This window comes from Neofelis nebulosa, chromosome 16 (genome assembly GCF_028018385.1).
Source record: "Neofelis nebulosa isolate mNeoNeb1 chromosome 16, mNeoNeb1.pri, whole genome shotgun sequence".
NCBI lineage: Eukaryota > Metazoa > Chordata > Mammalia > Carnivora > Felidae > Neofelis > Neofelis nebulosa.
The window spans coordinates 34,377,821-34,396,138 of NC_080797.1; the positions used below are offsets into that span (position 1 = coordinate 34,377,821).

At 48.2% G+C, this 18,318-nt stretch overlaps 2 protein-coding genes and 1 long non-coding RNA gene across 4 annotated transcripts; 1 reads left to right on the forward strand and 2 right to left on the reverse strand.

Annotated features, from left to right (window-relative positions):
- Positions 1-103: 103 nt before the first annotated feature.
- On the reverse strand, positions 104-5,188 carry VPS25 (vacuolar protein sorting 25 homolog). The gene is made up of 6 exons (XM_058702722.1): positions 5,058-5,188; positions 4,699-4,844; positions 3,716-3,769; positions 2,997-3,085; positions 2,132-2,207; positions 104-734 (listed from the first exon to the last, which is right to left on the reverse strand). The coding sequence occupies exons 1-6, from the start codon at positions 5,108-5,110 to the stop codon at positions 622-624; spliced, it is 531 nt and encodes a 176-aa protein (XP_058558705.1). The 5' UTR covers positions 5,111-5,188; the 3' UTR covers positions 104-621.
- A 3,042-nt stretch (positions 5,189-8,230) lies between these two features.
- RAMP2 (receptor activity modifying protein 2) lies at positions 8,231-11,283 on the reverse strand. Of its 2 annotated transcripts, none has more exons than XM_058702716.1 (4): positions 10,991-11,283; positions 10,485-10,640; positions 9,917-10,025; positions 8,231-9,789 (listed from the first exon to the last, which is right to left on the reverse strand). In XM_058702716.1, the coding sequence occupies exons 1-4, from the start codon at positions 11,088-11,090 to the stop codon at positions 9,534-9,536; spliced, it is 621 nt and encodes a 206-aa protein (XP_058558699.1). In that variant the 5' UTR covers positions 11,091-11,283; the 3' UTR covers positions 8,231-9,533. The 2 variants fall into 2 exon arrangements, with proteins under 2 accessions (XP_058558699.1, XP_058558701.1); XM_058702718.1 differs by having other exon boundaries at positions 10,485-10,550; positions 10,991-11,241.
- Positions 10,024-16,700, forward strand: LOC131496908 (uncharacterized). Its single transcript, XR_009254695.1, has 2 exons — positions 10,024-10,266; positions 15,560-16,700. It is a non-coding gene; the product is annotated as an uncharacterized LOC131496908 (long non-coding RNA).
- The last annotated feature ends 1,618 nt before the right edge of the window (positions 16,701-18,318 follow it).

The window sequence follows — 18,318 nt, forward strand, 5'->3', positions numbered from 1 at the left end:
AGGCCATAGGCCTCCTCTACCCTCTCCTAGGCTGGGATTCACTCAGGGGGCAACACTTCACAGCCCTCCCTATGCCCATTCCAGTAGTAACTTCCAACAGGAGGCAGTGGGGATGAGCTTTTTAATATCATAAAATCAGTGTCGGGCCTGGCCTCTCACTGCCAGGCCCCTTCCTGGGCCTCCTATCTTCATGTTGCCTGGAAGGCTGCCTGCAGCCAGGGCTTCTCCCATCCCCTAAGAAGGATCCAGCACCAGCCTGAGAGGGGAGGCAATAGCAGCTAAGGGGGTGGGAAGGGGAAGAGACAGAAGCTTGTGCAGGCGTGTGTATGTACTTACGTGTGTGAACACATGTGGAGTTATAGGTTTACAGACCCTGGCTCAGGGACAGTCTAGGATGGGAGAGGAGGTAGGGCAAGGAGAAGCACATCTTTTCTCCCAGGCGCCTCAGCCTCGCCCTTCCCCAGGGACAGAAATGTGGGGTAAGTGGGAAACCCATCCCTGGACTGGAGCCCTTTTGAGTCTGGTGGAGTCACAGATCCAGTCTGTGGGGTCACTGGGTCTGTCTCCTTTTGAAAGCCCTGGAAGGGTGGGAGGTAAGAAGTAAAAGGAGACAGGTCTCTGCTAGAAGAACTTGACACCTCGGCCATCGCTGACAGTGATGATCTCAGCCTTGTGCTCCTGCTGTAGGGCCTGCAGAGCCCGGAGTAGGGTTGCTTCATCCAGCCCATGGAACTCTGGAAAGGAGAGATGGGTAGTCAGGGGCACTTGGCTCCTGGGGGCTCAAGGCCCCTGAGGAGAAGTCTAGCTGGAAGCTGGGACCCCTTGAGGCCAGGGTAGACATGTACCACCTATACTGCTGCTGCTGCCACCAATCCTTCCTGGGTACGCCTTAAGAGTAAGGGGTGAGAGAAAGCCAGAGTCTGCACAAAATGTGAGTTCACACTTATTTTCCGCTTCTGGGTTCTGCTGGACTCAACCCTCATGTGTATCCCCCACCCATGTGCCATTAGTATCTGATGTATGAGAGTGACACCATCTACTTTTGGGCCACAAAGTGGGGGACAATTAAACCTAGGAACGTCAAGGTCCTTGACACTGGACACTGACCCTAGTTTGCACACCTGTACCCATTAGGAGCACCTGTCCTAACACAAAGTATAGCCATACCTCTGACCAGGAGACTGTTAAGGGCCACCACAGATATCTGCCCTTTCCTAGTTAAAAGGAACAAGGCTGGGAGCCAAGGGCCAGCTGAATATCTGGAGATACGGCAAGATATTGCAGGGAGATGTGAGAAGCAGGTGGCAAGCCCTAACAGGCTCGCACACCTCACTCCCTGCGGGGGCCTACAGCTTGAGTCAGGGAGCTTGCTTTCTGAGGAAGCCTCCAGTTTTGCCCAGCATGAGTGGTGGGCTGGGCATGGTTGCGGCACTGAAGTCATGGGGCAATGGTGGGAGTAGCAAGCAGAGGCCTGTAGGGCAGGGGGGAACAGCCAAGAGCTATAAACTCTGTTACGGCAGCCAGGGCCTGGCAGAAAGGGGAGCTGCCCTTTCTTCCCCAGCTGAGATTGGAACTTTTGGTGATCCTGGGATCAGAATATGAAGTCAGAGATAAAAAAGCTAAGAGTATATTTACACTATGTAAAAATCAAACAGTATATAAATCCTCACCTGGCTAGAAACTAAAGTATTTAAAAGGCCTAGGGGTGGGGATGGTGGTGTTGGCCCAATCCCTTCAGCTGACACCCACAAATCTTGAGCCCTCTGTAAGTATAAAGGGTGAAAGAAAGCCAGCGTCAGCAAAGAATGAGATTTCAGGCTTAATCTTCTGCGCCGGTTCCTCATTCAGTATCTACACCGGGAATTCTTAACTTTTCATGGATCACAGATGCCCTTGACAATCTTTTAATATGGACTCTATCCCTAGAAAAAGGCACATATCCCACTGACAAAATTTGGGGGTATTTTGCATGTAAATTCAGGTGGCTTAGGGAAACCTTGGACATGGGTTAAGAGCCCTTCTATCATGTAGTATTTGGAATTCAAAGGCAGGGATGGGAAGTCTGAATGTCAGCTGAACAAGGACTGGAGGATTCAGATGACAAAACTGGAGGGAAAGGGAGAAGCATTACCCTCATCCTCTGTGTCTTCCCCATTGGTCAGCTCATAGAGAGTGAACACGGAGTTGTTCTGGCCACTCCTGGAAACCTATAGACACAGAAAACAGCAACTGAATAAGGACCAGGGATCTCCTGGAAGGTGAGCTCACTGACTCCACCTATCTGACCCACGAATGATACCTGTTCCCAAACCAGGGCTCACTGTCACCTCGGCAGGAGTGGCCTAAAAACCACAACCCCTACAGGTGCTATATTTATACGTGTACACACATATACGGAACCACTAAACCACAGGCCTTCACATGTCTGAGGAGTGACCTCTCATTTTGTTTTCCTGTTCAGGAATAGGTGGCATGTGTTTGTTATATTTAGGTTGTTGATGCTTCTTCCCCTCTTTTCTCCCTTGGGAAAGTTTAGGGCTGGTGGTGGCTAGGAATTTGGGGAAGACAGTTTGTCCCCACACCCATACTGGTTCAGAATGTCTCATTCATATTGTGGACAGCCCCAAAGCGCCTAGTGGGGGAGGGGCCCCAGGGTTGTTGTTGTCGTTTTTTTGTTTTTTGTTTTTTTTTTTTTTGCCTTTCCTTTCCCCATTTATCTTCTGTGGCCAGAGACGCCAGCCAACAATAGTACTCATGGTTCCCAGCACTGCATTCTCCAAACATGGCCTCACGTAGCCTCTGGCCTCCTACAAAGGTAGGGAAGTTCTGTGCAGCCTAGGAAATTGAGTCATTGAAAGAGGTTTGCCTGGAAGACCTATACTTCCTCTTTCTTCCCCTTCCCACTTTGCTCAGTCCAGACCTAGGAACACCAGGTATCTGCTGAACACAGATATAATTCTCCTTTGCCATGGGTCACTGCGGCAGAACAGTCTCACCCACTGATAGATGAGTTTCCCCCATTCTTCTGGCCTTCGCCACATGATCAGGAAGCTAGATTTGTTCTTATCCAACCACTCCAGGTTTCCTACAAAAAAGATACTTATGAAAGTATCTTATGCTAAGAAGGGACAAAAGGCAAAACCAAGGTATAAAGAGTGGAAGAGATTCAGCTTTCAGGAAGTGAAATCCAAGAATTGTTTTACTATTATTATCTGCAAGGCACCAATTCTCCTTCCACCTCTCTCCAGGTCTCAGAACACAGATGGAGAGATTTCAATAATGAATACCAATAGGGAAAAGGACCCAGGGAATTGGACTATCTTCTATATAGAACACTATGGGCTCCAAGCCAGGGGAGAGAAAAAGAAAGTTGTTAAAAGCAAAGACTCGTGGGGCACCTGGCTGGCTCAGTCAGTGGAGTGGGTGACTCTTGATCTTGAGGTTGTGGGTTCGAGCCCCATGCTGGGTGAGAGAGATTACTTAAAACTAAAATCTCACAGAAACGTGGCTGGCTCAGTTGGTAGAGCATGGGACTCTTGATCTCAGGGGTTGTGAGTTCGAGCCCCATGTTGGGTACAGAGATTACTTAATAAATAAAAGTTAAAAGAAATAAAATAAAATCAAAAAGAAAAAAAAGCAAAGACTTGTGCCAAGCTGCCCTCGGGAAAACCCAACTAGGAGGAAAAATAAGGAAATCTTGAGGACCTGAACCCACCTTTCTTCCTCAGTTCCTCTAATACAACCTGGATTGATTCCACAGGAAGCTTCCCTGGTTTAAAGTTAAGGGAACAGCATTGATGGAATGAATTAGGTGGGATAAAAACTCTTGAGGCCAGTCTCATGCGAAGAACCACCTGTCCCCTTCCTCTCCCTCCCACACACATATATGTGCAATTCCCCAAAAGGCTATAAATTGGCACTTCCTGGATAAAGGGGGGAGGAAGGTAAAGAGATACTAGTTCAATTAAAAGGAAGAGCTTTATGGGGGCACCTGGGTGGCTCAGTCGGTTAAGGGTGGGACTTCAGCTCAGGTCATGATCTCACAGTTCCTGAGTTCAAGCCCCGAGTTAGGTTCTGTGCTGACAGCTCAGAGCCTGGAGCCTGCTTCGGATTCTGTGTCTCTCTTTCTCTCTCTGTCCCTATCCCACTTGTGCCCTCTCACTCTCAAAAATAAATAAACATTAAAAAAAAAAAAAAAAAAAGGAAGAGCTTTAGAAATGAAAGGCACTCCCTTTTGTCACCATCTGTCTCCTCTTCTTCCTTCAGACTTTCTCCACAGATATTTTAGCAATGAATCAGGAAGCAAAAAAAAATGACCCTTACTTCCTGGGAGAAGGAGAGTAGGTGGAGAAAATTACTTAAGGTAGTACCAGAGTTTGAGCTTCACTCAGAAGAGGACAGGAGATTCAGAGTCAAAAGGGCTCAGGTTGGAAAACCCGGGACTTGGCTTTGGGTCAGAGATTCTAAGCCCCGAATGACACCTGGGTATTCATCACTACCTAGGACTGGAGGGTCTGATGCTGCATTTGCATTGGGGGTTGGGGCTTAAAATGGAAGTCAGCTACACATATGGCTCCTTCCCAAGTCCAGTCTGGGTGGGAACCTGCCTACTGGGGTGAAGGGGGTGTGAAGTCTGGGCATGTGTGCAAGTGCAGAAGTGCGTGTGTGTGGGCTGTGGAAGAGCCTGAGGGAGGATACGCTGTAGCTTCACGTTGTTGAAGAGCGGGCTCTCCTGAGCTTCCATCACCGTCATGCTGGACTGTTTGTGCAGGCGGCAGAAGGACAGGACCAGCGAGCACCAGGCGGCCAGCTGCTTCTGCCGAGTGTCCACATTCGGCTGCAACCTGCCGGGTGAAGGGGGTGGGGCGCAGAATTAGAGGGCGTGAGAGGGCGAGAGGCAGCACAGACGCAGGCGCGTCTGGGGGACAAAGTGAGGGACTAAGGGTGGTGGCGACCGGGTCCTTTCTCCCCCTCCCCATTTGAAGCATCAGGGCTGAGCCCGGGGTCCGGGGCAGGGGAGGGAGGCACAGCGGGGCTTCTCGGGGTCTGAGCCTCACGTAAAGAAGGGCGGGAAGCGATACTGCCACGGCCACTCGAAACTCATCGCCATCGTAGTAGCCCAGGAAACCCGGAACCTCCGGGCAAAGGACTTCCGGCCTCCGCTTCTGCACGTCCGGGCAAAAAGCACAGCAGAAAGGTTCCGGAGGCCTTTCCCGAGAAGGGCCGCGCAATGGAAGGTATCTTGCTTCTCTGCCAGTCTCTTGCTATGAACCTAAAAATCCGTACCGTTTAGAGCCCAGAGAAGTCTCATTCAGCTCTAGAAATGGGCAGTGACTTCCCCCAAAGCGGCACAGCTTGATAGTTTGTTTCACTCTGCTAAGGCTTCTTTTAATGTTAAAACGTATTAGTTGCATTTAACTTCACTCACAATTCCCCAGCCTCCTCAATTACTGTGTCCTTCGACTCCACCATTCCCTGGTCTCCTGCAGCACCCATGGGAGCATATTTGTAGCTTTTATTGCTGAAAATGGGTCAGATTCCATGATTCACTGCTGCCATTTTGGACCACAGCCATCTATCTCTCACATCCTCACCTTCCTAGTCTCAAGACTCCGGACCCATTGTGGTCATATTTGACTCCTTACCCAGCCTGGACTACCCAATTCTGTCTGAACATGCTAGCTGAACCCCAGATTCCCTGACTAACCTCACTGCTGGGCTCTCGGTGCAGCCCAACACTTTTATTGACTCCCTGTCACATCCCTCCAGGTAACTCCTCACATTTTTCCAGTCGTCAAGTCATTCCACCTGTCTCCGTCTTCCTCCTTTCTGCAGAATGCCTTTCTCTATTTTGTGAACTTGAGGCCGAACATGTGAACTTCTTAATCTTTCCCTTTTTGTCCCTCTTTGTCACCACACTTAATGCATCCCACAAGAATTTCTCTCCACTTTTACCCCTTCATTTTGGATTCAAAGGAAGAAGTGTCACTCTTCCTTTACAAGGCCAACCTTTGGCATATCTTCTTGCCTCTCTTTTCCAAGGGCCTCCAGGACTTCTCTGGGTGTCATCTACCCTCTTTTCCTTTCCTCTGGCTCCTCTCCCCTAGTTGACAAATATGTATAGGCCATCCCTACTTGAAAATATGTACAGTTTCCTTGACTCTGTCACCCTCTCAATTTCCTATCTGATCTTTAACCTTTCCCCCACCCAAGTTCACCCTTCATTGTGCACAGTTCCTGATCCACAGTAGTACCCAGCAAATATTTGTTGCATGAATGGATGAACCATTCTGTTGACAATGTTCTTTCAAAAGGCACTGTCTCCTTTGCTTCCATGGCACTGCTTTATCCTTGTTTTGCTAGTGTCTCTCTGATCTTTCTGTCTCATTTCCCCCTCATTCTTTAAATGTGTAATTTTCCATGGGGCACCTGGGTGGCTCAGTCAGCTAAGCATCCAACTTTGTCTCAGGTCATGATCTTGCGGTTTGTAGGTTTGAGCCCTGTGTCAGGCTCTGTGCTGACAGCTCAGGGCCTGGAGCCCGCTTCTGATTCTGTGTCCCTCTCTCTCTCTGCCCCTCCCCCACTTGCTCTCTCTCTCTCTCTCTCTCTCTCTCTCTCAAATATAAACATTAAAAAAATAAAATAAATGTGCACATTTCCTAAGAACCTAACCTCAGCTTTCTTTCCTTTCCTTTTCTTTTTTTCTTTTATTTATTTTGAGAGAGAGAGAACCATGCGAGCAGGGGAGGTACAGAGATGGAGAGAGAGAATCCCAAGCAGGCTCTGCACTGTCAGTGTGGAGCCCGACTTGGAGCTCAAACTCATGAACAATGAGATCATGACCTGAGCTACATTCAACCGAATGAACCACCCAGGTGCCCTCTCAGCTTTCTTTTCTTTTTTTCTTTTTTTTTTTTTTAATGTTTATTTATTTTTGAGACAGAGAGAGAGAGACAAAGTGTGAGTGAGGGAGGGCAGAGAGAGAGGGAGACACAGAATCTGAAGCAGGCTCTAGGCTTTGAGCTGTCAGCATAGAGCCCAACATGGGGCCTGAACTCACGGACCTCGAGCTCATAGCCTGAGCCAAAGTTGGAAGCTTAACCGACTGAGCCACCCAGGTGCCCTTTTAGCTTTCTTTTCAATACATCTTCTGTCTTGAGAACTTTCATCCTTCTCATGGTTTCACTTGACATTTCTGTGCAAAAGATTCCTAAATCTGTATTTCCAGCTCCAATCTCTTTCCACCACCAACACCCCTCCCATTTCTAACTCTCTGTGGGACATAAAAGCTTGTTCCATTTTTAGCTCATATTGTAAATCCCTTTCTTCATGCCAGCTTCTCTCCCTAATGGTCATTTTCTACCATTACTTCCATCATTGTCCTAGTAACTCAGATGCAAAGCCTCAATCAGCTCTAACCTCTCCTCTCTTTCATCTCCTTCATATCCAAAGTCCCTCCCCTGTTTTTAATCATTTCTTCTACTTTTTATTTTCTACTTCCCATTCATCGCTCCTTTGACCCATGTCCTCTTTTTCTCAAGCCTGGATTATCACAATATTTTCCTAATTCACCTGTTTTCCTATTCTCTTCCCTAGGGGAAATGCACTCCATCCTAAGGCCTAGTCATGTACAAACTCTGCAATCACCCTCCTGTGATCACACCTCAGCTAGGTGTGACCCCTCCTTTTTTTGCACTTAGATAACATTTGGTTTGTATCCCTTTCATGACTCTAATCACACACTCCATTGCTTTTGTTGATTGGTACACATGTCAGCTCCCGTACTAGATGGAAAGTCATTGAGAGCAGAAACCAAGTCCTAACTTATCTTTCCAACACAATATACCATACACAGTATTTTATACCAGTATGCTCTTGATGTACATTAGTAAAACACATGAAGGCAAATATGGGCCAAAAGGAGGATAGATATATCCCTGGGGAAGACCAATGCATTCATGGGAACAGAGCAGAGACTTATCTCAGGTGAAAACCCAAAATGTCCTAGGGAACAGGTATGCCCCTAGAGAGACAGATATGCCCTGAGAGAAGTCTATCTCAGAGGATGAGTAGATACATTCTAGGAAGCATACGGGTATCTATCTGTGGAATAGACAGGCATGTCCCAAGGACATGGATATGCATGTACTCAGGGAGGCAAATATTTCATCAAGGAGGGAAGGAAAGTCCCTGACAAGGCTCCACGTGCCACAGAAAATAAACAGGGGTCTTTATGGAGAACAAAGTTGTTCTCTAGTATTTTTTAAATGTTTATTTGTTTTGGGGAGAGAGAGACAAACAGAACACAAGCAGGGCAGGGGCAGAGAGAGGACACGCACTCCAAAGCAGGCTCCAGGCTCTGTCTGAGCTGTCAGCACACAGCCTGATGTGGGGCTTGAGCCCACAAACCATGACATCATGACCTGAGCCAAAGTCAGACAACTTAATTGACTGAGCCATCCAGCTGTCCTTGTTCTCTAGTATTTTTGATGATCTGGAAGAACTGAAGATGAAGGTCCTCTGGGGAAAACTGGGCCTCACTATCCAGGGAACATGTAAGAGTATTCATATACAGAAATGGTGAGTTCAGAGGCTAGGTATGTCCCTAGAAAGTGGGAAGGTGTCTTAGAGGAGTATCAGTATGGCTTAGGAAGCTGATAGAAGGGTTTGCTAAGAACTAATGGTTGCTATGGGGATGACAGATGTTTGATTCCAGGGTCCAGGCTCCTCAGCTTTGAGCTTCTTCCAGGTCATATCCATCTTCTGGCTGTTAGCTCCAGTGGACACCAGGGGGCAGTGTGCTAACAGGCTGTAGGCCACACCCCCAGGGTCCAGGACAATGTAGGATGAGGGCCAGGGACCTGGACAGGGAGTTCTGTGGTGGAGTTAGTAGAGTAAGTCCCACTGCCTTTCCCTTCAATCCTGAGCTCTTTAGGAATGAACTCTTTTTGGTCATATCAAGGTTTCCATTCCTAGGCCCTGGGAGTAAACTGAGGCATGAAAAAGAGGAAAATTCAGAGCCCCTAGGCAGTCCCCCTTCCTTCTCGCAGGAGTCACAGCAGAGATTCCACCCTTGCCCCTTCCCCCACACCTCCCCAGCTGCCATCCAAGCCGGAAGGGAGTCTCTTCCTGCAGGTTTCCTGGTGTTGGTTTTGGATAAGGACAGGAAAGGCCCAGCCCTGGGAGGAAGCAGTGTAGGGGGTGGCTTTCAAGTGGGGGGAGAGGAATAGTGAGGAGCAGACAAGTGAACAAGACAGTGCTGGTATCCTGATTTTCCAGCTCTGCTGCCCAGAGCTGTGGGAAATGGTAGAGACTCTGGGATGGGGAGGGGATAGTACCAAAAAAAAGAAAAAAAAAAAAAGTTTTATTTTGAAGATTACAAAACTTGTGCCACCACTGGGCTTCCATTTCCAGCAATTCAAGGGTCTGTGGTGGGGGTGAGAGTGAGAGAAGGAGGCAGGGAGGGCAAGAGAGAGACCTGGTGGTGGCAGGGGAAAGGAGTAAGATGACTGCTAATAGCTCATACCACCACCCTAGGCCTGGGCCTCGCTGTCTTTACTCCTCCACACCACAAGGGTGACAAGGAAGGGGATGAGGCAGATGGGGGCTATGATCATGGCCAGGAGCACATCCTCTGGAGGGTCTGATAAGGTGGGCTGCATCAAGGAGCAGTTGGCAAAGTGGATCTGGTGAGTCTCAAAGATGATCTCTTCTGCCAAGGGATTGGGGAAACCCAGGCCAAATGCTTCTGCAAAATGCTCCAAGCAATATTGCAGGTCGCTATAGGGCCTGGAAGCAAGGGAAGACTAGAGTGAATATGGGGTTGGGCCCAGAGAGAGGAATACCCCACACTCAAGGCCCACACACAAGGAGCAGTCCCCACCCCTGGTCCAAGCTGCCCTAGCACTGCCCCTACCTGCTAATCATGGTCCAGTCGCACCAGTCCTTGGGGATAGAGTCCATCTGCTCCTTATAAGATTGCCAGCAAAACCGGGCATTCGCCTTATAGTCCTCCATCTTGTTCTCTGTGGGCACAGATGCTGCACATTGACCAAACCCCTGGCCCTCCCTCCAAGCCCTCAGGTCCAGGTACTTCCACTGTTCCTGTCTTCAGACATGGCAGCCACCAGGAACAGCCTCAGAAAGTTTCCCAAGGAGAGAGTCTCAGCTCAGAAAAATGTTAATGCCTTCCATGTGCTCAGCACTTCCCAGCCTGACGGGAACATCCATATACGTTTTTTTCTGGGGTCTTCTAACCCACCTGAGGTGAGCCAGCTCAGAGCTGGGGGGGGGGGGGGGGGGGCGGAGAGGGTGGGTTGTGGACTGAGGGAGAAAGAGCACAAGGAACCCCAGGAGAGAATGGAAGGGAGTTTAGTGCGATTTCATTTGGGGTTGGGGCCTGCCTTGTGGGAAAGGGACCCTCCCCACTGACCTAGCTCTCCTCGTTGCCCTCGGCCACCTTCCCAGAGTCGCGCGGTACACACCTTCTGACTTCAAGCTGCCTTCAGTGGGAAGAAGCTGAGCCAGGGACTCCTGGGGCTTCAGGACAGCTGTGAGCAGAAATGGGGGAGGGAAGGAGGATGGCGGGGATCTAGGCGGTGGAGCCTGGAGGAGGGGTCTGAGACCCTTGGAAGTCAGAGCTACTCGCAGAAGAGAAAGAAGAATAATCCAGGCTCCCAAGGGGTGCTTCAGTGACTGGAAGAGAGGGCTGATACCAGCTCCCTCCCACTCACATCCAGACCCCAAACCCTCTTCCTCCAGGCCAGCCCCAGATCTCCCAAGACCTCTCCGCCGGGCCCCCGGCACCCCACGTTCCTCCAAGTGGGAAGCAGTTCGCGCTGCGCCTTCACCGAGGTGGAGCCGGGGACTGTCGGAGGACAGCGCTGTTCCGCCCTCACCCCGGGGCCCGTTTCGGCCTCGGCGGTCCAGCCCCCCCCTCCCCTCCGGGCCTCCCGCGCCTCCCGCCCGAGCCCCGGGGCGCAGCGCTCACCGCCCAGCAGGAGGAGGAGGCGGAGCGCTGCCGGTCGCCCCGCGAGGGTCGTAGAGAACCGCGGGCCGCCGGCGGCGCGCTCTGCCCGGAGCGAGGCCATCGCGCGGCTAGCAGGCGAGGAGGGGCGGTGGCGCTGAGCCGGGCCCGGGCGGGGGCGCCTATATCCCCGGCCCAAGCCCCAGGAAGCCGCGCCGCTTCCTCGCAGGGGCTGGGACGGCTGCGGCCACGTGGGGGGCGGGGGCGACGCCCGGGGCCCGCGGGCCGGAGGGGGAGTCGATGCCCCACCCCGCCCCGGCGCCCGCCGCTCCCTCCGGCGGGTCGGCGTTGGCCCACTCTTTCTTCTAGCTCACCCTGCGGGGCTGGACAGCTCCCCTCGTAACCCCAGAACCGGGACGCATTTCCTGGGCTGAGCCGCGTGGCGCCCAAGGACTCTCCCGGGTCTCTGAGCATCCGCTCCCGGGACCCTAGTCGTCCCATTCTCTTTCGATGCGGGGGCTGAGGAAGGGGGTTAGCGTGTTGCTATCGCGGACCTGCAGAAGAAAGGGGCTGGGAGTTCGGAGGGCCTCTCCACGCCGCAGTATCTAAGGAAGGAGGTTGCGGCTGTCTTGGGACGTGGGGGAAGGGGCTCCTGGAGCTGGGCTCAGAGTTCCCCTTCCCCGGGAACACCCACTGATGTCAACTCACCCGCCAAAACTGGGGAGGAGGAGATGAGGGAGCCAGCCCTCCAGAGTCAGGAGAAGGCCTGGGGACCCGGGCAGAGGGGAAACCAAAATCCAAATACCCTCCCTTCGGAGGCACCTCCTGGGGCCTCGATCCACACATCTGATTGGGGGGAAGGGCAAAAGTAAGATTATTTCATTCCTAGGAAAAAGGTGCCATAAACCGGATGGGGGGGGGGGCAAAAGTAAAAGATTACTCCATTCCTAGGAAGAAAGTGGCCACTACTCTTCAAGACCAAGGTTGTGAAAAGGGGTTTATTTAGAACCTACTATGGGTGACTTCATTTGCAAAATGGGTACATTATTGTCCCTGTTTTACAGGGAAAAAAGCGAAAGCTCAGGGAAAAGAGCCCAGAACTTGAGTTCAGAAGCTCTGACTGGTATTTCTGTCTTCCCACTCCCTAGCCAGATAGCCCAGAATGATCTCGGTTACCTTGATGATCTCCGCTTACTCTCCTGTAAAATAAGGACATACATCATCCTCCTGGATAAACTGTACTGAGGACAATGTATGTGAAAGGGCATTAGACTCACTCAGTGGACGTTTCCTTTCCTTCTTTCCTAAGGACTTGCCTAAGGTTACACTGCTACGAAGCAGCCAGGCTGGGCCTGGGGCCCCAGGGGCCCTGACTTCTGCCATACCACAGCTGTCTCTGTGTCCTGAGCCAGAGCTTCATTAGCCTGAAGTAGCCGAGCAGCCCAGGAGCTGGTTTGGCCCTGGCGTTCAACTCCAGACACAGCTGTCAGCACTGAACTTTCCTAAATTACTCCCAGACACTGACCCCTGGACTCAGCTGCTGCTCTTGTCCCAGTTTACTGATTTCTGCCCACCATAAATTATCTTTCATGATCTCTCTTCAAATCTTCATCTCAGGGTCTTAGGCTCTTGAATTATGGCCACTAAAAGCCTGTTGTCCTCCTCCATCACTAGGGTCAAGAGGTTGCCTTGATAAGGCATCCCAAAGAAGAAAGGAGGTGGCCTAGTTGGCAGGAACCCCAAAGCCCTCCTGGTGATTGTCATCTTCTGCAATGTGCAGGAAAGAGCCAGACAGCCTCAGAGCCACATCAGGCCAGGGACCGAATCCATTCGTTTCCTCCCATCCATGACTGCCCTTTTCAAGAAGGAAACATGGTCAAGAGGGAGATTTCTGGGTGATAAGATGGGAAGGGAAAGCATGGAGGGACAGAAAACAAAACAAACCATTTCCACTGGGCTGGGGCCAGAAACACCTGAGCCCACCGTGAATTAGGAATGGAGTTGGGGGTCAAGATTAAAGTTGACGAAAATAAATGCTGGGTTTTAAATAGGGCAGTATAGGGGCGCCTGGGTGGCGCAGTCGGTTAAGCGTCCGACTTCAGCCAGGTCACGATCTCGCGGTCCGTGAGTTCGAGCCCCGCGTCAGGCTCTGGGCTGATGGCTCGGAGCCTGGAGCCTGTTTCCGATTCTGTGTCTCCCTCTCTCTCTGCCCCTCCCCCGTTCATGCTCTGTCTCTCTCTGTCCCAAAAATAAAAAAATAAATAAATAAATAAATAGGGCAGTATAGTATCGTTTGATAAAAACAAACAAACAAACAAACAAACAAACACAAACGAACATTGGTTGGGATTCCAAAGGCAAGTTCTGCTTCTGTGTTGCTGTGTAATCTTGGGCAGGTCATTTCATATCTCTAGAGGTCAACATTTTCATATATAAAATGACCTTAGAATCAAAAGGGAAAATATAGGTGACTCAGTAGAAAATGTTATCTTTAGCCTGGAGCTGGGGTTCAGTTTGCAGCATGACATGGAGACCTCCAAAGGGAAGTTTGATGTTGTCATTCCTGAACTTGGGAGTCTAACCTTCCCATTGGAGAATCTGGGAATTTTCCTTCCTCCTGATTTTCCTCTTTCTACTTTTCCTTACCAGTTGGACATTTGGCTGTTTCATTGACTCCTGAGGGCATCCTGGTAACTGGGGGTCTGGTATTGGGGTACTCTGGGGCTGAAAGAGGACCAGAGACTTCGCTTTGCCATAGAAGACAGTCCCATGTTTTGCAAGGAGGGGACAGAGAAGGGTTTCATTAAGGACAGAAGCTGGTTCTTTTATGCAAATCCTGTATTCCACCCATGGACGCCCTCTTCCCTTCCCTTTTAAACCCTACTGCTGCCTTAAAAACATACTTTATGCTATAAAAATATACTTAATTTTTTTTTAATGTTTATTTGTTTCGAGAGAGACAGAGAGAGAGACAGACAGAGTGTGAGCCGGGAAGGGGTAGACAGAAAGGAAGACACAGAATCTGAAGCAGGCTCCAGGCTCTGAGCTGTTAGTACCTGAGCCAAAATCTTACACTTAACTAAGTCACCCTGGCACCCCAAAAATATACTTTCTAATTGCAGGTAATACACAAGTATATACTCATTGCAAAATATTTAAACACAGAAAACTTTATACCTTTATTCCTTTCTCACTTCCCTATATATTTTGGACTTAAAAAAACATAAATGGGATATAATATCTCTGTTGTTTGATGACTTTTTTTTTTTTTTACTTTAATAACATGTTTTGGGCTTCTTTTCACAATAGCACATACAGATGTGCCTCTTTTCTTTTAACTGTAGTATAATATTATCTGTAGTCTTTTTGTCTCATATCCAGTGGAGTCTGGTCTTTGTTTCCTACACACTTCCTTAGTCCTCTGTCCATATTCCACACCCACTCCTGCTTAGGAAGAGAGGGATCTAGTTCTGGTCCAGCTGGACATTAACCTGAGATTTATGGCCCAACCTAGATTGACTTTTCCTTGATAGGGATCCTACTGCCAGGTAAATTCCCCTTCTTGTTACAGGGGAAGGGACATCCTGCCTGAAACAAGAAGAGAGGTGAGTTGATCCTTAAAAGAAGTGTGATTTTTAATCTTCACCCTTCCCCCTACACCCAAATCCAGAACAACATAGTGTGGAGTAAAAAGCACTGGGGGCCTCCTACACAGTGAAATTGCATGCAGAGCATCCTGGAATCAGCATCTCTACCATGTAGAGACATTCACATATGCTGGCCTCTTCTCCAGCTGTCTGCAAAATAAAGAGCAGAGCTCAGGAGAGGATGTGGGGGAGAATCAGGGTCAGGGGAGCCAGAAGTCCTGGCTGGGAGGGGCTGATCCTTCCAAGCTGGAGAGAGGAAACAGATTTCTTTAGAGGGCAGGGAGGTAGCAGAGAGAACCAGAAGAGCTGCAGCTGGGGAGCCAGCTAGCTAAGGGAGGGAAGACAAAGACGTAGGGACACAGCTCCATCTCTCCCCATCTCCTCATCTCCAGAATGATGGAACACTCAGTGTGAGTATGGCCATCCCACAGAGGGAAGAATGGTTATTGGAGAAAACTTTGGCTCTCAAGTTAGAAGAAGCAGAGAAAATGATTAGGCCATATTCCTCATCAAATGTTGGTTCTTAATGTAGCTACCATTTATTGAACAATTACTATGTGATGCATAGTGTGTTCTCTGACACATGTGCTGAGCTTTGCAAATATGTCTTAAAACCTTACCACCGTAACATTAGAATTATCTTGTTTGTGGGTAAAATGGGGAAACAGGAACGATGTGCCCAAGGCCTCAAAGGTAGCAACTGACAGTCAGGATTTAAACCTGGGACTGCTTGATGCTAAGCTTCATGTCTTAACCATAGCGATGTATCACCTCCCTCTCAATCTACATCTGAATATTGATTTCTTACTGGGTCTTGAAAATGAGGTTGAAAAGAGGAGAAAAGGATAGAGAGTTTCTTCCAGGGCCAGATAGACCCCTCCAGAAATAAGAAGATGCTGCTTTACCCAACTACATACATACAACCTCCTCCTCCCTTCCTTCTCAGATCCAGGCTGGACCATGACATCATATGGTGGAGGCTGTTTTTCTGAAAGGGAAAAAAAAAAAAAAAAACCAGACCAGATTTATAAGAAGGACATTCAGACAGCATGACTGAAGAGGACCATGGCCAAGTGACCATAGCCCACGCCCAGCAGTGCTGAGAACACTGCTGGTCCCTCGGCACCTGGGGCTGACTCATGGTTGCTCTCAGGACCCACTGCCAGACGCCAGGGTTGCTTTCACTCTTCCTCCGTTCCTCAGGACTGTCCTATGAAACCATCCGCAGGAACGCTTCTACCCGCTCCCAGCACCCCAAGAGTTTAGATGTTAAGTAACATGAAGATGCCCTGATGATGCCCACCAGTATCCTTGGTACTTCATACAGATTGTTTCATTTAAAACTCATGACTTAGGGCACCTGGTGGCTCAGTTGGTTAAGTGTTCGATTCTATCTCAGCTCAGGTCTTGATCTCAGGGTTATGAGTTCAAGCCTCAAGTTGGGCTCCATGCTGGGTGTGAAGCCTAAGGATAGATAGATAGATAGATAGATAGATAGATAGATAGATAGATAGATAGAGTAAAATTCATAACTCTATTAAATCAGGTACCATAGCAATCCACTTTCCAGATGAGGAAACTGAAAAGTTAAGTAATTTATCCAAGCTCATGCAACTAATATTGGCAGATATCCAGGTCTTCTTAATGCTGAAGCCAGAGTACTTAACCTCTGCTCCACAATACCTGATAGAACTCATTAGCCAGCCTGCTAGAAAGAACCAAATAGAAAGAGATGCAAAAGACATGCCGGAAGGGTAACCAGACAGGATTCCTCATGCCACAGAGGACTTTCCTCCCTCTGTATGATCCCTCTCCTGACAATGCTTGTTTCACTTACAGACAGCATCTTTTCACATCCTTTCCCCCAACACCTTAATGCATTAGATGGACAATGAAAAAAACTCATGATATTATGAAATACAACATTTTTGGGGCACCTGGGTGGCTCAGTTGGTTGAGCAACTGGCTCTTGCTATTGGCCCAGGTCACGATCTCGTGGTTCATGAGTTTGAGCCTCACATCAGGCTCTGTGCTGACAGCTGCTCTCACTGCCTTCCCCTGCTCACATTCTCTCCCTCTCTCAAAAATAAATAAACATTTTAAAAAAACAAACACACACACACGAAACATTTTCTAGATCTTAACATCTCACATATGTTGTGTTGAACACTTGTGGTATCTGTGATGTGAGCTTAATACCACAAAAGGCAATATTTTCTTCACCTGTAAAATGGGAATAGTAATAATACCTATAAGTTGTAAGATTTAAAGCACTTAGAGCAGTATATAATATTATTATCATATAATTATAATCAATTACAATATATAAAGAATTATAATATATAATTATATAATGCTATGTAATTATATATTATAATCAATTATTATATAATTATAATATTTAATTATATATTATATTTATTATTATTATTATTATTATTATTATTATTTCTATTACCTTAGTGGTTAAGAGAACACATTTTGGAGTGAAGTAGACTTGAGTTTGGAGCCATCTCCATCACTTATGTAGCTGTATGTGACCCTCTGCAATTACTTAACTCCTCTGGGCGTGTTTTCTTATCTGCAAAATAGGGTTACCATTGTGTATCTCACTTAGCAGTAAAGATAATGCAGGTCAAGCATTTGACCCAATGCCCGGTGCTAGTAAGCATTTGATAAATTGTAGTCACTATCATAAGGTGTAACATATATGGTTATGACAATTGTATTTCCAAGATACTCTGGGATCCTTCCAGTTCTATAATTCTGTTCTTTTCAATACACAATTTTATTTATTTATCCATCTATCTATCTATCTATTTATTTATTGCTTATTTTATTTTATTAAATATTTTATGTATTTATTTAAAAATTTTAAAAAATATATTTATTTATTTTTGAGAGAGAGAGAGAGACAGAGTGTGAGCAGGGGAGGAACAGAGAGAGAGGGAGACACAGAATCCGAAGCAGGCTCCAGGGTCTGAGCTGTCAGCACACAGCCCAATGGGGGGTTTGAACCCACAAACCAAGAGATCATGACCTGAGCCAAAGTCAGACGTTTAACCGACTGAGCCACCCAGGCGCCCCATATTTTATTTATTTTTGAGACAGAGAGAGAGGGAAAGAGAGAGAGGTTGGGGGGAGGGGCAGAGAGAGAGGGAAACACAGAATCCGAAGCAAGGTCCACGCTCTGAATTGCCAGCACTGAGCCTGATGCAGGGCTCAAACTCACAAACTGTGAGATCATGACCTGAGCCAAAGTTGGATGCTTAACTGACTGAGCCACCCAGGCACCCCTCATTACACAGTACTCTTTATTATTTAAAAGAATAGAGACTTCAAAGCCAGATAGAATTCCAGCTCTCCTACTTACCAGCCATGTGGCCATGTCCAATGTTTTCAATCTCCCTCTCAATGCCCTTCTCTGTAAAATGGGGACAACAATACCCACCTCTCAGGCATCTTGCAAGGATTACACAAAATAACGTAGGTTCACACCCAGTCCAATATCTAACGATTACATGAATGTTAAAGGTGATTTGTTAAACACGTAAATAAATGTAATCTATGTTCCTTTATGTACAGTGTCGTGGAGGTAATCTGTAGATGTATGTAATGTACTTTTCTTGCTCCAAAAGTGTCTCTGTGACCTGGTGTTCCATCCTAACTAGACTAGGGTTCAAAGGGCCATAGTATCAGCAGTGT

What these genes read in the sequence shown, in the direction of transcription:
- VPS25 (XM_058702722.1), bottom strand. Translation starts at nt 5,110, where the DNA reads ATGGCGATGAGTTTCGAGTGGCCGTGGCAGTATCGCTTCCCGCCCTTC. An exon ending in CAACAACGTGAAGCTACAGC is followed by an intron (nt 3,770 to 4,698) that starts GTATCCTCCCTC and finishes ACTTTAAACCAG; the next exon opens with GGAAGCTTCCTGTGGAATCA. An exon ending in GGAAGACACAGAGGATGAGG is followed by an intron (nt 735 to 2,131) that starts GTAATGCTTCTC and finishes TCTCCTTTCCAG; the next exon opens with AGTTCCATGGGCTGGATGAA.
- RAMP2 (XM_058702716.1), bottom strand. Translation starts at nt 11,090, where the DNA reads ATGGCCTCGCTCCGGGCAGAGCGCGCCGCCGGCGGCCCGCGGTTCTCT. An exon ending in AGGCAGCTTGAAGTCAGAAG is followed by an intron (nt 10,026 to 10,484) that starts GTGTGTACCGCG and finishes CTGTGCCCACAG; the next exon opens with AGAACAAGATGGAGGACTAT. An exon ending in GACTGGACCATGATTAGCAG is followed by an intron (nt 9,790 to 9,916) that starts GTAGGGGCAGTG and finishes CCTTGCTTCCAG; the next exon opens with GCCCTATAGCGACCTGCAAT.